Here is a 17,168-nt window from a genome sequence, read left to right as displayed (position 1 = left end):
GAGTCAAGGGCATTTTTGACCTTTTATCGATGAAATGTTTATCATCCAAGAAAGAAAGCTTTTACAACGCCAGCAGCAAAATTACACGAAAAAGAAAGAAAAAAAAATTGAAAACAGAAAATTAAAGCAAGAAAAATTTCAAGAAATTCATTTTACGAATGCCAGAAATATGAAAAAGAGAGAACAGAACGCGGACTTACCCAATCATAGCTGAGATTCTCAATCTTTAGAGTAATTTTTTGGCCCTTTTGGGGGTGGCGAAAGATTTTATTTTTTTGTGGGTTTTTTTACGTTGTTCGTGTTGGGGGAAATTTGATTCAGCTCACGACATTGAGGGGAATACAAAACAGCTAAATTTTTTCTCCCCAAATTCAATCGAGATGGCGTTCAATATCACGTGGGCTTCGTTCATCAGATTTTTCTTGCTTTTGCTGCTGCTCGCTGCTATTGTGATTGCTTGCTTCACTCTCCCCGTTGAAAAGGTTGGATTTTTTCTTCTGGGTCTCTTTTTTGTTTTTGTTTTCGTGTTCTTCTTAAATTCCTTTTCTTTGTGTGTGTGTGTGTGTGATCAGTGTTGGGATGGGATAATGTAGTTTCTATGTTTTTAGATGGTGGAATAAAATCTTGAAATTTGGAAAAACTGTTTAGGGAAAAACAAAATGCTAGCAAGAAAATGTGTTTATCTTAAGCTCTATTAGAACTTAATTTAAGATAAAGCATGATTTAGCTGGATTAGTGGAGTTCTATTTTCAAATTTAGACTATCATGGATTTTCCCTATTTCAATATTTATAGTGAATATTGATAGCTTGGATGCTCTGCTTTATAGTGGAGTCCAAGCTTCTTTCAACATTTAAGACCAAAAATTTGTTGCAATGCATTTGACTAAAAAACATTATGTTGGAATCTTTTGATTTTCTCTGTGGCAGATGCTTAGTGATTTCTTGGTATGGGTAGAGGAAGATCTTGGTCCTTGGGGTCCTCTGGTGCTGTAAGTACTATTTTAATGTTCTTGTAAATTATTTTATACTTAACGGTGTAGAGATTGCTGCCGGTTTCTTGTTCGAGATGCCAGACGATGTATGTAGAATATTATATGAATTCTCTGCCAACAAGTAGAATGACACTACTAAAAAATCATATTTATCTGATAATTAGTTCTGATGCATTGTTGTTTTTTGGGTTTACATAGTAAAATTAATGTGTTTAGATTTACCTGCCTTACTATGGTGGGTCAGCTATTGAAATTTTCAGATAAAAGGGTCGTTTTGGTCGAATATCTTCTTGATTGTAAAATAAGGGAACAAATTTTTGACATGGCTTCTTGTTTGCTCTGTAATCAATTGTGTTTAAAGTGTTCATGAACTTGAGTTCAATCTCTTTCTAAAGATTTGCGTGTTAATATATTGCACTGTGCTAAAGAATGCCTACAAACTCCATCCGTTTTCGTAGTGACACGTGGTTTTTGGACCTTGCAGAGCTGTGGCTTACATTCCTTTAACAATATTGGCGGTACCAGCTTCCGTACTTACAGTAAGGACGAACTCTTAACCTCTTGTCGTCTTCGTTTAATTTCAAGTTCTAGTTTTCTAGTCTTGAGTCTTGATAAATCATTCCTGTGTGTCCGAGAGGAAAGCTAGAAAGCAAGAAATTATCTCATATCGTTATGTTGCGTGAGATGATCCTTTCAGCTCGGTGGTGGCTATCTTTTTGGCTTGCCAGTCGGATTTGTTGCTGATTCAGTTGGGGCTACAATAGGCGCTGGCGCTGCGTTTCTTCTTGGGCGAACTGTAAGTTTTTCTTTTTTTTTTTCTCTGCGTTTATAGAGTAGCACTCGTTTTCTTTGTGATGAGAGCTTGAGGTTCGGTTGTTATAACATTCCTTTTCCTCAAATATCTCCTACTTTGCCTCTATAAATTAGTAGCAACCGTAAAAAAGAATGTTCGGTGTTCCCATTGAGACATTCTTCCTCCTGAATTATGGCAGCTAGGGAGGTCGTTTGTCATGGCCAAGCTGAAAGACTATCCACAGTTTCGTGCAGTCGAGATTGCAATTCGGAGGTCCGGATTTAAGGTCTGCATGTCCTCTCACTCTAAATTCAATGTTTGATTCTTGATATCGAGGTCTCTTCTGCTTGATTCAATGTTCTTATGAGTATGTGCTCGTGAATTCCTTTTCATCGAACAGATTGTCTTGTTGCTCCGGCTTGTTCCGTTGCTTCCGTTCAACATGCTGAACTACCTCTTATCCGTGACTTCAGTCCCACTAGTTCCGTATTTGCTGGCATCGTGGTTGGGCATGATGGTACGCGTCTTTCTTATCCGATCCTTCTTAAGTGATTATACTTTCACGGTGTTCGGGCTCATTTAAAACTTTCTTTCTATCTCTTAATGTATGTGTTGATTCTTGTTCCTTTTCTGTAGCCTATTACTCTTGCATTGGTATATGTTGGAACGACGTTGAAGGATATTTCAGACGTGACGCATGGATGGAGCGGATTTTCTAAAACCCGTTGGGTATGGATTTACTTGGCATATATTGTTATTATCTTGTTTTAGTTCAATGTGCTCGATCTTTTGTCGTCTCTCTCGTTTGGGGTTGCTAGAGACTGAATAGTCGTGATTGGATTTGGTTCCAACAAATGAACTTCAAATGTCTTGTTCGTGTTGAGCTGCGTGATCGTATTTTCTGATGCTTCGGCTCATTTATCCTCTTTTACACGAGGATTCAACGGCCTCTTTGTTGCCGATGGCACGTTGTTCTTAACCTAGCCCTCCTCTCTTATGCAGGCATTTATCGTGTTGAGCCTTGTGGTGTCGGGTAAGTGCCAAGTCTCGCTCTAGATTCGATTTCGTAATGCCCTCTTCTGCTCGTGTCGGGAAAGTCTCGTGTCAGACGGTCTAACGGGTCATGACAGATACTCAAAACACTAAATAACACGATAACACTAGCAAAATTACGATTTTGCCCTTGAACACGGGCTCGAATTCGGATAATTAACTCGTCTAACAATATACGTGTGTTTGCTTGCTTGCTTGCAGTTGTGTTAATGGTCATTGTGACACGAGTGGCAAAAGCTGCTCTAGAGAAAGCGTTGGCGGAGAACGAGGACTCCGATCGCGAACCCCGCCTCGCCGGAACTTACCGGTGGCAGGCCGGCTCCACGGAGAATCTGCGCCAGCCACTTATAGTCAAGGTCGATAGCCCTCAAGACAATCAAGAATAGCAAGTCCCCCATTTCATCTGTACATTCCCACCACCACCGCCGCCGCTTCCTCTCGAGAGATGCGTTTCCCGTTGCGCCCTCGAGCGTGCTCGTGATTTCGCAGAACTCGTCGTGGTAACGACGACAAAAAATTACTTCGTTGGTTTATACAGTATAGTAACATACATACAAAATCTTGTCCCGGTACACGGGGCTCGGGGTCGTTTCATCAGGTGTAGCATCTATCGTCCTATGTACGAACGTGTTGTACGTGGAGGAATGAATGTTGTACCCGGTGTAGCAACTGCGAGACTATAGGGGACCATCGGTTAATGTGTAGCTATTACATCTCTGCAACTGGTTTAAGAGAGGCTGTGGGTACATACTATAAATTCAAGAATTATTTAGATTCATTATTGTTGGACATTATTTTTATCTGATTTCAGAGCTACACATGCACTGGGACACAGTCAAGTACATAAGAGAGAGAGAGAGAGAGATGGGTTGCGATCGGGATGATGTTGGGATTTTAAGAATTGAACCAACGAACGAGATAAAATACGTAATACTCCCTCCGTCCTAATATTGTTGGCCACATTTCCTTTTTGGATTATCCCACTATTGTTGGCTACTTTTTAAAAATGACAAAATTTACTTTAATTAAGTCCAATTGATTAATTTAATTAAAGTTTCTAACTAAACCTAAACTCTCCTAAATAAACACACACACACAAAAACACACACCACAAAGAATTGCCCTAAAGATCTTGAGCCTGTTGCATAAAATTATTCGAGATTATTTACTTTATTATGTATGGATTGCAAGCTATTTCACACGAACGAATAAATAATTTATAAGTAAAGATTGGATTTTTCCTCATCATTAAAAAAATTAAAATTAAAATCCACAAAATTATTAGGGGTTGGTTGTTGGAAATTCTCATTGAATGGACAAAGCACCAAAAGAATTTTAGTATTTTGCCCTTTCTTTATGAATTTAAAATAACTTTATAGACATATTATTACATGCTCACAAACTAGAGAATTAAATAAGAAATGTACAAGTTAGTTTTCCTCAAACCTACTGCAGATTCTCCATCATCTCTTTACATTCTTGGCAGTTAGCACTATTTTTTTCCCAATGCAATAATTTATTACCCTGAGCATTAAATATCAGCAGAGAAAGAAAAATAAAAAATAAAACCCACCACAAACAAAAGAAAAAAAAATATTACTTCCTCCGTCCCACGAAGCATGACACGTTTCTAAAAATGGCAAAAAATTTACCTTTTATTCACATTTTCACTTTTTCACCTACCATACTTAACACACAAAATACCAATTTCTTAATTTCCGTGCCGAAAAGAACTATGTCATGCTTCATGGGACAGAGGGAGTATTACTAATTAAAATTGCCCCTCTTTCCCATAAAAGAAAAAGAACCCACAAAAGAAAGAAAAAGGACTGGAAAAAATACAGTGTCTCTTGAGTAAACAGTAAGCAAAATTAATACTAACATTTATCACACCCCAAAAAAAAAAAAAAGAATTTGGTGAATGTCATCTAAAAGCAGCAAAGAATTATTATAGTTAGAATGACAAGTTGTTATGAAGTTTCTTTTCCAGCCAATTCACATTTCCTTTATTGCTCAAAAGGGGTCCCTTTGCCCTTTGAGACTACACATAAAAATTCAAACTTTGATATATATGAAAAAAAAAATATATTAAATTTCAAACTAAGATATATATACAAAGAAGCCAAGGACAAACCCACAAGGGTTTCATCATTGTTTAGCCTTTTAAGATGCACAACACCACTTATTAGCTTATTCGAGAGAGAGAGAGATTAAAATTTTTACCAAATTTTTACAGCTTTCTTTGCCACCACCTATGTTGTTGTCTCTCTAACACCAAGAAAGAATACTAGAGTAACATGTGACTAAAGAAAATGGATGGAAATGATTGATTGGAATTAATTATTAATTAACTTATTTTATTTTGTTGAGTTTGACTAGATGGATTAAGGATTTTTCCAGTAGTTTGGTTGGTGGAGATTGCATAAATTCATTCTCACACTCTTGTTTCTAATCATATAAATATTTATTTCTTGTTGTATTTTTCTTATATATAATATGGTAAGATAAGGGATATGATTGGATAAGATATCTATAGAGGGGAGGACATATTTATGAATGTGTGATAATTTTTTTAAAAAATAAAAATTTATGCATGCATGATTGACTATGATTAGTTCAACTTGTTTGCATTCATTTCTCAAGATGGTATGGACCTGTAAAGGTATAAAATTGTTGCTTCTTTCTTTCTTTCTTCACTTTTTCAGTATCAATTCTAATTTTTCTTATATAGTGAGAATATCAACTAGAGTTTAATTCACATCATAAATCACTCTTTCCCGTCTCGAAATAATATACACCACTTTTTTTATATACTCTTTGTGAATGAAGAAAATAATTCATATTCGTAAAAATACTTCCTCCATCCCACAAAAGTGGTATGTATTTCATTTTGAGCCGTCACACTATAAGTAGTCTATTTATATAAATGAAAAAATGTAACCTTAAAAAGACGTAAGCCCTACCATTTTTAACCAATTTACACATTCTCCTTAATTTTCGTAACGAAAAGTTTTGAGCTACTTATAATAGGACGGGGGAGTAATACATAATATTAAAAAAAATATAACGAAAATGAGAATAAACACATGTGTTACATAAATAGATTTTTAAATAATATGCACCAACAATTTATATGCTATAAATTCGACATAAAATCTCTGACCAAATAAATACCTCCAAGGTGCTATAATTTCACAATCAAAAGTCAAACCAATAAATTCAAAAATTTACAGAAATCATCAACACCTAATTGTGAAAAATAAATCATCACAAACTATAAATCAGAGAGAGTTTGACTGAAAATGTCCCATCACAAAATCTAGGAAACAACAGATCAAAGGGGTATTATAGTAAACTCACACAACACAAAATGAATTTACTACAAAAAAAAGAAAAACTAAAAAAATTTATTGCGTCAACTAACTTTTTGGAGAGGGTAAAAATCTGACTTCAAATCAGAGGGTAGTAAATATACAGATTTCATTTTGCATCAGCTAAATCTAACCATGGTTAGCTCAAACCAACCACACGAGTCGAGCCGAGCCGAGCCGGGGCTCCACAAAGAGCCAAGCCGCAAGCATTAAAGCCCAAAATTATGCCAATATCTATGAAAGTGGATGAGAAAATAAAAGAAAAAAGAAAATAAAATACAATTTGATTAAAAAGGTGGCTTATGGAGTAATAATCATCCCCACCACCTTATTATTATAGAGAAAAAAAATTAAAATTAAAATTATTAAAAAAAGGGGCTAACCATAAATAAAAGCTCCAAAAGCTAGACAAGTGAGAGTGTTTGTTTCCCTTTGCAACAGTCTCTCTCTCTCCTCACTATGTCTCTCTCTCTCTCCAAAACTCTGAAATAGAGGTAGCCCAGAATTCAGCAGGGGAAGTGTTAATGTGGCTTGCAAACAGGGCCTGAATTCCTTCTCTCTCTCCTTTTTCCCTCTTTTGTGAGTTCTGTGAAGGGACTGCACATTATTTTCTTGAAACTATTTCTCACTCAGATCTACCTCTCTCTCTCTCTGCATTACCCTGTTTGTAATTTGCGTTGCTTGTGCTTTGAGTGGGCTGCAAAATGAGTAAAGACGAGTTCTTGAAGATCCAGGTACCTACCTTCTTCTCTCTCTCTCTCTCTCTCTCTCATTTCTTGTTAAAATGGTGAGCTCGTGAGTGTGTGTGGGTGTGTGTGTGTGTGTGAGAGAGAGAGAGAGGGAGGTTGTACTGCGTGTGCATTTTTCCTGTTAAGGGACTCGAGATTTTCAGTGCCTTCTCTCTCTCTCTCTCACACTCACTCATGTTTTCTGTTGATTTCACTGAAATGGACGTTTTCATTTCGGATAAAGTTTTGATTTTTATGTTGTTTCAACCTTGATTTCTTGTTTTCTTGCTCTAATTTCGCCTCTTAAAAATGCAATCTTTATCCTAGTTTAAATGGCTTTGTCTCTGTTTTTGCAGACTTGTGTTCTTAAAGTCAATATACACTGTGATGGCTGCAAGCATAAAGTCAAGAAAATCTTGCAGAAGATTGAAGGTATGCATATATACACCTGTATTTCTTGAAAAAAAAATTGGCCTACTTTCTGTTTTAGTGTGTGTGTGTGTGTGTGTGTGTGTGTGAATCTTGAAAATGGAATTGAGCTAATTAGTGTTGGGGGTTTTGTGTTAGGTGTATACACTACTAAAATAGACTTCAGGAGCAAGGGAAGGTGACAGTTTCTGGTAATGTTGATCCAAACACACTGATTAAGAAGCTAATCAAGAATGGGAAGCATGCTGAGTTATGGGGTGCAAAGCCCTCCAACAATAATAACCAAAACCACCTCAACAACCAGTTCAAGAATATGCAAATCGACCACGGTGGGAAGGGCGGTGGCGGAGGTGGTGGTGGTGGTGGCAAAGGGCAGGGCAAGGGTGGGGGGAACAATCAGCCTAAGGGGGTTGGGGGTGGGGGTGGAGGTGGAGGCCCCCCGGGGCATAATCAGCAGCTGCAGCAGCAGTTGCAGCAGCTGCAGCAGATGAAGGGATTACAGGATATGAAGATGCTGCCGCAGTTTATGAAGGATGTGAAGATGGCGGCGCCGGGCAATGGGAAGGGGGAGCAGAATGCGAAGTCGGTGAAGTTCAAGCTGCCCGAGGATGAGGAGATGAGCGATGATGATTATGATGACGATGATTTTGATGATGATGAAGATGATTATGATGATGATGAGCTTGATGACGAGATGGATCACGCACCTCTGGGTAAGATGAAGCCGGTTATGGGGGGGCCGGGAGGGATGCCTCCCGGTATGATGATGCAGAATATGATGAATGGGATGATGAAGCCCGGTGGTGGTGGTGGTGGTGGTGGTGGTGGCGGTGGGGGGTGGGGGTGGGGGTGGTGGGAATGGGAAGAAGGGTGGGGGTGGTGGGAATGTTCCTGTACAGATGAATCATGGTGGTGGGAAGAAGGGTGGAGGTGGTGGTGGAAATCAGAATCAAGGTGGTGGTCCGAAGGGTGGAAAGGGCGGCGGTGGGGGTGGGGGTGGTCATCATGGTGGAGGCAACGCTGGGCAGAGCAAGAACGGGGGCGGTGGAGGAGGAGGAGGCGGCGGGGGGCCGGGAAACGGGCACCATTTCATGCCTAATGGGGGGAAGAAAGTTGGTGATGGAGCCTCATGGTGGCATGCCTAACATGATGGCTATGAATGGTGGGGTGGGGTGGGGGTGGGGGTGGGTGGGGCATATGGGAAATATGCCAATGGGCCAAATGGGGCATATGGGAAACCTACCACCAATGGGGCAAATGGGAAACCTACCCGCCGTGCAGGGCTTGCCGGCCGGGGGAGGCGGGGCGGGGTACTTCCCCGGTGGCGGGCCGCCGCCCGACCACATGGCGCCGGGCGGCAACCCCTACTACCAGCAGCAGCTAGCGGCGATGATGATGAACCAGCAGAGGGCGAACGGGAACGAGAGGTTCCAGCCGATGATGTACGCCCGGCCGCCCCCGGCCGTGAACTACATGCCGGCGCCGTATCCGCCCTACCCGTACCCCCCGCCGCCCGGCGAGCGGGCCGACCAGTATGCGATGTTCAGCGATGAGAACACCGGTAGTTGTAGTGTGATGTGAGGGAGAGAGAGAAGCAAGAGAGAGAGATGGATGAATCAAGGGCTCAATAGTTCATAGTTTCTTGAATTGGCTAAGTCTTGATGCAATAGTACTACACATGGAAATGTTTTTTACTTGAAGTTTGCTTCTCTCTCTCTCTTTTCCTTTTTAGTATTAATTTGTTTCCCATTTTGAATACTAATTTTTAGATTAGTGTTTCATGTAGGGAGTGTTTGATACATAATATATGAAATGCAAAAGTGTTTAGACCAAAATGAGAGAAGAGATGTAAGTGGGCATTTGTGGCTTTCTTGATGATGCGAATGTTTATATATAATGTTTATATGTTGAAAAACAGAAATAAAAGTGAATAATCGAATTGGGGTTCTAAAATGTGCTTCATTTTCTTAATTTGCATTGTCTTAATGTTTTTTACAAAAATGATCTTATTTAATAGGACTATTGCATATAAATATAAATAATATGTTTAAAATAAAATAGGATGAAGAGGGTAATAGAAAAAGGCAAAAAAACAAGCCCATTTATCTCTCTACCCAAATTGTCATCTCTCTCTCTCTCTCTAAATTTATGGTTTACCCTACCCTTCACGTGAATTTTATTCAATAGGGGGCATGTGGTGTTGCACTAGAAAATAAAAATGAACTAGTTGAGAATAAAATTGAACTAGTTGAATATTTGATTCAAAATCTAGTCTTGCAAACTTAATTTAGATTTGTTGTCACAAGTTAATAGTAATAATTAATAATTATGTGTTTTGACTAGGCATTTTTAGTGGAGGATTTAACCTTTAGTGGTGGCCAATTGCATTATGAATTTGTGGGAGTGGTAATGTGGGGTATAGTGGAGTACAAAATTTCATGAGAAAACATTCAGTCCTTTTCACTGATAGACTCTGGTTTTGTCACTCAAATTTGTGTATCTATCTATACATTCACAAGCCAAATAATCCTCCTACTTTTTATTAAAAAAGAAATAGTTGTGCCTAAAAAGTATTGATATTAAATAAATTTACGGTATTAAAACTCACAAAAACATGAACATTTTGGGGTGTCTGGCATTCCATTTTTGTACATTATCCTTTTATTTTATATCCCTCATTTTTTCATACTTATTCACAAAAAAATAATTATGGTACACCACTACTTTTCCTTAATTAACTCATTTCTCTCACGACACTTTACAAGGTGGGACCCATTTTTCACTCAGCATAATTTTCAACTAACATTTCTTAAGACTCGTGCCACTTCCATTTGTTCATATTTTTGTGAGACGGAGAGAGTATATTAATTAGAAATAAAGTTTTATTTAATGTTCAAGTTGAACATAGATTTTTTTTAATAATAGTAATGCCTTCGGTCTCGTTATTTTTAAGCACAAAGATTAAGAAGAATATAGTTAATATATAAACTGAGTTGGTGGAAGATATTCGAAAATTATTTTAGATGAGCTGGTGTATAAAGTGAATTGAGCTTATTGTTAATAATATTTTAAATGATTATTTTTTTATTAAAAAAATATGAAATATTATTAGTGAGACATCTCACTATAGTAATTGAGATATTAAATAATATACACTGACTTAGGTTATATGTGAGTACATTGAAATTTGGGAAAAAAATTAACATCAATTTCCTGAAAATTTTGTAATTATTTAATTGGAGATAGTGTAGAATGATAAATCACTATCACAACACAATAGCATCGTTTGTCATGTAGGACAATTTTGGAATTTTTCTAATCACGAAATCTTTGCGAATATTATCTGACACTATAATGAGCAACCAAAACAAAAATAAATTTAAATTATTCAATTATCTTTGCGGTAAAATTTTTTTCATGGAAGTCGGTTGATAATAATAATATCTACAGCATTAATAAAAATGTTAATTAGCAGCATTTCCATTTTTGCTCTGGTTTAGTATGTAAAAGTAAATATCTAAGTAGCATTTATATATGCTTATGCTAGATGATATTATAAGTAAGTATAAAAATAAAAAATAAAATTGCAAATTGAGTTTCTATAAAACGTGAAATTGAATAACGTATTGAAAATGAAAATAAGCACCCCCTTAGTTGAGAAAAAAAATAACTAATTCTAAACATAATATTCCATGCCATCTCGAAAATAAAATCATTTACTTCTTTTTGTCGGTCCCAAAATCATTATTCACTTTTCTTATAATATACAGTACTATAAAACAATTTTTCCTTTTCTTTTTATCTACTCATATTTAATGTTGCTTGAAATTTTGTTATAACTCTTATCATTTTCATGTCTAATAAATACATTTTCAATTTATATGAAAAGAGATCGAATGGAGTAAACACATGTCGTTTCTATTTATATATATATGAATATGCACGTAATATCTCGGTTTCATTTTTTTAGTTAAGAAGCATAATTATAATTTATAATTTCTCAATCATGATTATCGTATGTCAATCAACTAGACCACTCTAACAAAAATAAAAAATAAAAAAATTCACCCAATTAAGTCAAACATCGATAAATTTAGATTGAATTGCAAGAGAGTATACGAATTTTAACTAGATTTTGATTTCAATATATTTTATAAGTATATTATATGTGCATAGCAATAGCACCAATTTTTTATTTGTAACCAAATAAACACTCTTTATACAATGTCTTTTAATAAAAAACACACCACATATTTTTAATCGTCGTAAAAATTTAGGTTATCTCTCTCACAGTAATTTATTTCATTTTTTTTTAGCAATTAACCCATAAATATATCATGATTAAATGTATCAAGCATTAATTGGAATTTGGAAAGTTAAAAATCAATGTGACGGAGACAATCGAACAACAGCTCGTTAAACAGGTAAATCAAACGTCAAATCTAACGGCGTTGAGACTACACAAGAATTTTGCAGGATTTTTTTTAGTATAGTCTTATCAAAAAACAAAAAAAAAAAGGAGAAAAAAAAAACAAAATGATAAAAATAAAAAAACGAGAGCATCAAAAGTAGCGATATTCCAGTGCGGGCGACCCCACCGTTGATCTATCAATGTTTCTACATCGGCGGACATACTCCCGGTGGGGCCCAGCTCACCCGTCTAATCAGACAGTGAATTCCGCGGGGCCCGCCTCTCGTACTTGACACCGGAGTACTACCATTTTCTGCTTAAATGAGTTGTACGTTTGCTGTTGGCTTATGAAGAGTGGTGGAGCATACGATTGCCACCTTTTTCCTGTTTATGATAGGGATGATATAATAAATCTGGTTTTCTTCAACAAAGTTTTTTTTTTTTTTTTTCGAATTTTCATGAATTTTGGAAAAACAATAAAAAGGGATAAAGAGTTTGTCTAATTGAATCCATGTTTCACTACTTCGAGCTGTCAAATATGACTCGATTAATTTTTGAGGCTGTGTTTGAATTTCTAGTATGGATTCCAGGCTCGATTAAACATGCTATTAGCTCGACTATGTTCGAATTTTTTTGTGTTGACTCGGGGCTCGACTAAAGATATCGATATGGACCGATTCATTTTTCAGATGACTCGATTAATTTTCGAGGTTACACGTGAATTTCTCGTATCGATTCGAGGCTCGAACAAACACACTACACTGATTGTTCGATGTGCTCGAATTTCTTGTGTTAGTTCGAGCTAGGTTAGACTCACGGATATGGCCCAATTCATTTCAAATGGCTAATTTTTTAGACCGCGTTCAAATTTCTAGTATCAGCTCGAGACTCGACCAGACACATCGATAGCTTGACTATGCCCCGAATTTCCCGTGTTGGCTCGAGGCTCGGCTAGACACACAGTGACACATATAGCTCTATTCTACTTGTTGTCTGCATAATTGTAATTAAATTCATGTCTGGTATTTTAATGTACAACATAATATCTTATAAGACAGTTTATAAATTTATTCTTCCAACTTAACTACGGCATGCCAACAATTAAGTTTGCTTAGGAGTTTGCTAAATAAACTTTGTTATGAAATGTAATAACCAATGTTAAAAAAAAATGTCAAGACTGATATGGTTTTCTTCAAATCTAGCTAGCTATCTAAAGTAAGAATCTTAATATACATTACAAATTAATCATATCTTTAATTAATTTAGTAATAGTCCAACAATTTGTACGGATCGATTGGATCGGTTTGAAAACTCACTTTTTAATTAGGCATCACTTAAGATCTAATAATTCTTTTCATTGAATTAAAAAAAAATCAATACTTTTTAATATAGATCACCATATAAAAATTAATGAGGTAATCATCTGATTAATTGACAGAAATAAAAATTACTAAAAACTTATCCTTAATGGAGTAGTTATAAGTAGTCGTCATAGTTAAAACCCTAAAACCTAGATATGCGATCATCAATTTGAATTTGAAAAAGAAAAATTTTGAGTTGTCTCAACTAAAATCACATAACTTGATTTTAAATTCAAATATATATGGTAAACAAAAGCTCCAAAATATATTTCAATTTGTTTTCACGTGGCATTGGAACAACATGAGAGACACCAATCATGCTTACTATAATCATTATTTTTATTTATTAAAGTTACGATCTTACAATCTTGTGCATGATTTTAATCATTGCATGTCTACCTCCTTTATATTTTTATTTTGATTGTGTAACGTGTATTAGTACGGTCATTTTCTCCCCCTTCATAAAAATAAAATAAAAAATTGTATAACTATTTCACAATCTTTGAATATTTTTTCCCGAAATAAAAGTTTGTAAATCGAGATAATAGTCGAACGAATGAATATTATTTGATTAAGAGATATTAGTATCGCCTTATAAAGGGGGATATACACTTAATTAATTTAAGGATTTATTAATTATTAGCCTTGGAGTTATAGACTTATAGATGAAGACTTAAAATGTGGAATAGCACCGATCGACAATTCGTTTTTTATATTTTATTTTTAATTAATAGACACCTCAATTGATAAAAATATTTGGACATTAATTAAAACTAGTTTGAGAATATAGATAGACTAATTACCTAGTTGCAGCTTAATCATGATTAACCGTTATATATATATATATATATATATATATATATATATAGAGAATGGATCCATGGAGAATTGCATATATTTTGAGAATAAAGAATTGATCATAGCCTTTGATTTGATTAGATCTAGCGGTTTATATGACTTCCGCCTTTTATGTTTTTAATTGTTTTAGTTATTCGATTATACACGCTTAAGCCTAATTATGTAAATTTCTATTTATTATTTGCGGTAGTTATCAAATTATGGGTTGACCGAATTTGAAGTAGGCGGTGGTTATGCATATCTTTATTATTTCCTTCTTTAATTTTTTATTAGTTTAATTTTCTTAACGAATAATTTTTTTATCATAAATTCGATGGATCCATATAGTTGTAGAAACCACATAATTTATAGCATCCATTATTAATTTTTGAGCAAACATTAATTCGAATAAACAAGTAAATATTTAGAATTTGAACACACAAATAATTAAACATATATTTTACAGCTCATACTATTTCGAATAAGTAAATTAAAATTTCGAATATGAATATATAAATAAATGAACGTTAATTACATATTTTTTTAATGACAAATCATTTCGAATAAATACTGTTATTTATTGAATATGAATAATTAAATAAATGAATGTAAATTTTCATTACCGTCGTCATCAGTACTGGTGTTGGTGTTCGATTGAACAACCGGCAAAAACAATTCGAATAAAGTTTTTACCAGTTTGAATATTTCAAAAAATGGAATAAACTCACCGTCGTCGACTTCCTTAAATTGGAGGCGTGATTTGCAGGAATAAAGATTGCAATTTTGAAAACTCTAATCGTGGAGGCGTGAAAATCGGAAGAGCGAGATTTTTCCATAAGACCGAATGACCCTTTATTCGAATAAAAAAATATTAAATATTAATTAAACACATTTTTGATTGAATATTTAGAATTGATCTGTCCGTTAGATTCTCTAGATCCGACGGTAAATACTAATTCTCTATTCTTTATTATATACTAATTCTCTATGGATCCCTACCCTATATATATATATATATATAGGGAGAGGTTCAAATAAGAACCACTAAATAAAATTAGAACAGAGAACCATTTTAAACCATTCGATCATCAAGATCTACGGTGGATGCATCATCTTGGTGGATGAATGCAGATCCTGGGTTCGAATCCTGAAGGGAGCAAAATTTTATTATTTTCGGATGCATTAAATTTAATAGCGAATGCATTAATTTATATAGTAGATGCATTGATTTTAATGGTTCTTATGTTCTCACGATAAGTGTGGTTCTTACTATAACCGCACCCTATATATATATATATATATATAAGAACACTTCTTAAAATATAAATTAGGAACCATTTTCAGCCCTTGGATCATCAAGATCTACGGTTGATTCATCACCTTGTTGGATAAATTCATGGTCCTGAGTTCGAATCCCAAAGGTAGGAAAAAATTATTTTTCGCAATTTATGCCTTTATACAGTTTATTCATGCGTGTTATACATAAAATTCATGCATTTTTGCTGGTTCGTAATTCTTAAAATAAGGGTGGTTTATTGAATAACCGCCCCCTATATAATATATGTGTGGGGCTATATTTTTGTAAAATCATAGGACTAAATTAATCTCACTTCAATTAAAAAAGCTACTTTTGAGCTAGACATAAAATGCGTTTGAGAGAGAGAGAAAGTGAGTGAAACTCACTTAATTTTTTCTAAATAATAAATTATTAAATTTAATTCAATTCGTACAATTAGACATGTGAAAGAATCAAATTGATTGTTCTCCAAAATTCTAAATTATAGGGTTAATTCTTGGAATATGTTAAATTAGGACTTCTTATTACAACTAGTTGTCCCCTAACCCTACTGGTCTGCTATTAATTAAACAAATAATTATTTCGCTAATAACCCATTTTAAAATTGTTAATCACCAATTAAACTATCAATAATGCTATTCTTAAGTAATTAAACATTAATTTCTATTGGGGTATGTGTACATCATGAACATGGATAAGCCGTGGAGTCTCGAAATTCATGTAAATATTTATTTTTGTGTCCTCGAATTCGAAATAAATTCTTACGAATATCAAATAAATTCAAGACCGACATACATTATTTTAATTTATAAAAAAATGTGACACCCCAATTTAATTAATATATATACTCAAAAAACTAATTAGCGTACTTGTTAAGAATGAGTCTACTTAATCAATCATTGGAACGTTCTATCAAACTAGGATTGATAGGAATTTTTCCTGAATTTAGGAACATTATATATTCAACTTGCATTATTATTATTATAACTAATCCCATTTTTGTAGACTGATTAGATCTAATAAGCAACAAACCTATCAATTTGTTGAATTGTTACATGTCAAATTCATTAATTATTTCTAATTACAATTATTTTCTAGTAAACGAAGTAGTGTTTTGCGTCGAAGGATTAACAATCCCCTCACTTGATTATATGCGACGAATTGAAATCATTAATTTTATTTTTAAAATCAAAATTCATCATTAAAATTTATTGCTTTCAAATTAAGGTATTATTTGGATTGAAGCATCAGTTACGCGTTTAACAAACCACGAAATGATCAATTGTCAAATACAAGACTTAAATCATAGTAATTGTTTAGTCTAATTAATTTCATTATAATTTTGTAATTCTCATTGTATATAATATTTGTAGTCGAACTATTGCTAAAAATTTTACGTAAAAATATTTTTTAATTAAAAAAAAACAAAATACTCATTATTAATGTCTTTGTCTCGTAAAATTTAATATATATACATAAGGAAAAAAAAAAAAACGTTTGTTGATGCTTATTTGTATTTTTAACTTTTCCATAACAAACTACACGAATTCAGAAAAATAGAGACATACTTTCAAACTAAAAGATCTAACTGCAAAATAGTAATAAAGTGATCATTTAATTTATGCAACTTTATTTTGTTGTTGTTGTTGAAAATTTATGCAAATTATACATAGGATCGAAATTAAACGGCATGTTTAATAAGAATATATGAGCTCCAAAACTGACAAAATTGAAATTAGAAATAAATAAATTGAGAAATTCGATAAACAAATAAATTGCTACTCAAAATCTCATAATTTATATGCAATAGAAGCAAATCACATTAAAATATAGTCAAAATATGATATATACTTGATCATAATTTAATGATATTATATTTACATGCATGTATAGAA

General features: G+C 34.2%; 2 protein-coding genes across 2 annotated transcripts; both read left to right on the top strand.

Annotated features, from left to right (window-relative positions):
- The first annotated feature begins 54 nt into the window (after window positions 1-54).
- LOC131020928 (uncharacterized) lies at window positions 55-3,633 on the top strand. Its single transcript, XM_057949979.1, has 9 exons — window positions 55-482; window positions 929-990; window positions 1,478-1,532; window positions 1,691-1,789; window positions 1,986-2,072; window positions 2,187-2,303; window positions 2,423-2,515; window positions 2,789-2,819; window positions 3,041-3,633. The coding sequence occupies exons 1-9, from the start codon at window positions 381-383 to the stop codon at window positions 3,223-3,225; spliced, it is 831 nt and encodes a 276-aa protein (XP_057805962.1). The 5' UTR covers window positions 55-380; the 3' UTR covers window positions 3,226-3,633.
- Window positions 3,634-6,622: 2,989 nt separating this feature from the next.
- Window positions 6,623-9,067, top strand: LOC131020927 (heavy metal-associated isoprenylated plant protein 33-like). Its single transcript, XM_057949978.1, is given in 6 exon segments — window positions 6,623-6,944; window positions 7,295-7,370; window positions 7,506-7,528; window positions 7,531-8,204; window positions 8,206-8,487; window positions 8,489-9,067. Coding segments are annotated over 6 exon segments (1,545 nt in total). The 5' UTR covers window positions 6,623-6,914; the 3' UTR covers window positions 8,949-9,067.
- Window positions 9,068-17,168: the final 8,101 nt, after the last annotated feature.

The sequence above is a fragment of the Salvia miltiorrhiza genome, chromosome 4, assembly GCF_028751815.1.
Source record: "Salvia miltiorrhiza cultivar Shanhuang (shh) chromosome 4, IMPLAD_Smil_shh, whole genome shotgun sequence".
Classification (NCBI taxonomy): domain Eukaryota; kingdom Viridiplantae; phylum Streptophyta; class Magnoliopsida; order Lamiales; family Lamiaceae; genus Salvia; species Salvia miltiorrhiza.
Note: the sequence above shows the minus strand (reverse complement) of the source record. Positions and strands in the feature narration are given on the sequence as shown.

Bases quoted from the DNA above. Each gene is read 5' to 3' on its own strand.
- LOC131020928 (XM_057949979.1), top strand. From the start codon at position 381: ATGGCGTTCAATATCACGTGGGCTTCGTTCATCAGATTTTTCTTGCTT. The intron at 1,790-1,985 runs GTAAGTTTTTCT...GAATTATGGCAG, and splicing joins CGTTTCTTCTTGGGCGAACT to CTAGGGAGGTCGTTTGTCAT. The intron at 2,304-2,422 runs GTACGCGTCTTT...CCTTTTCTGTAG, and splicing joins CATCGTGGTTGGGCATGATG to CCTATTACTCTTGCATTGGT.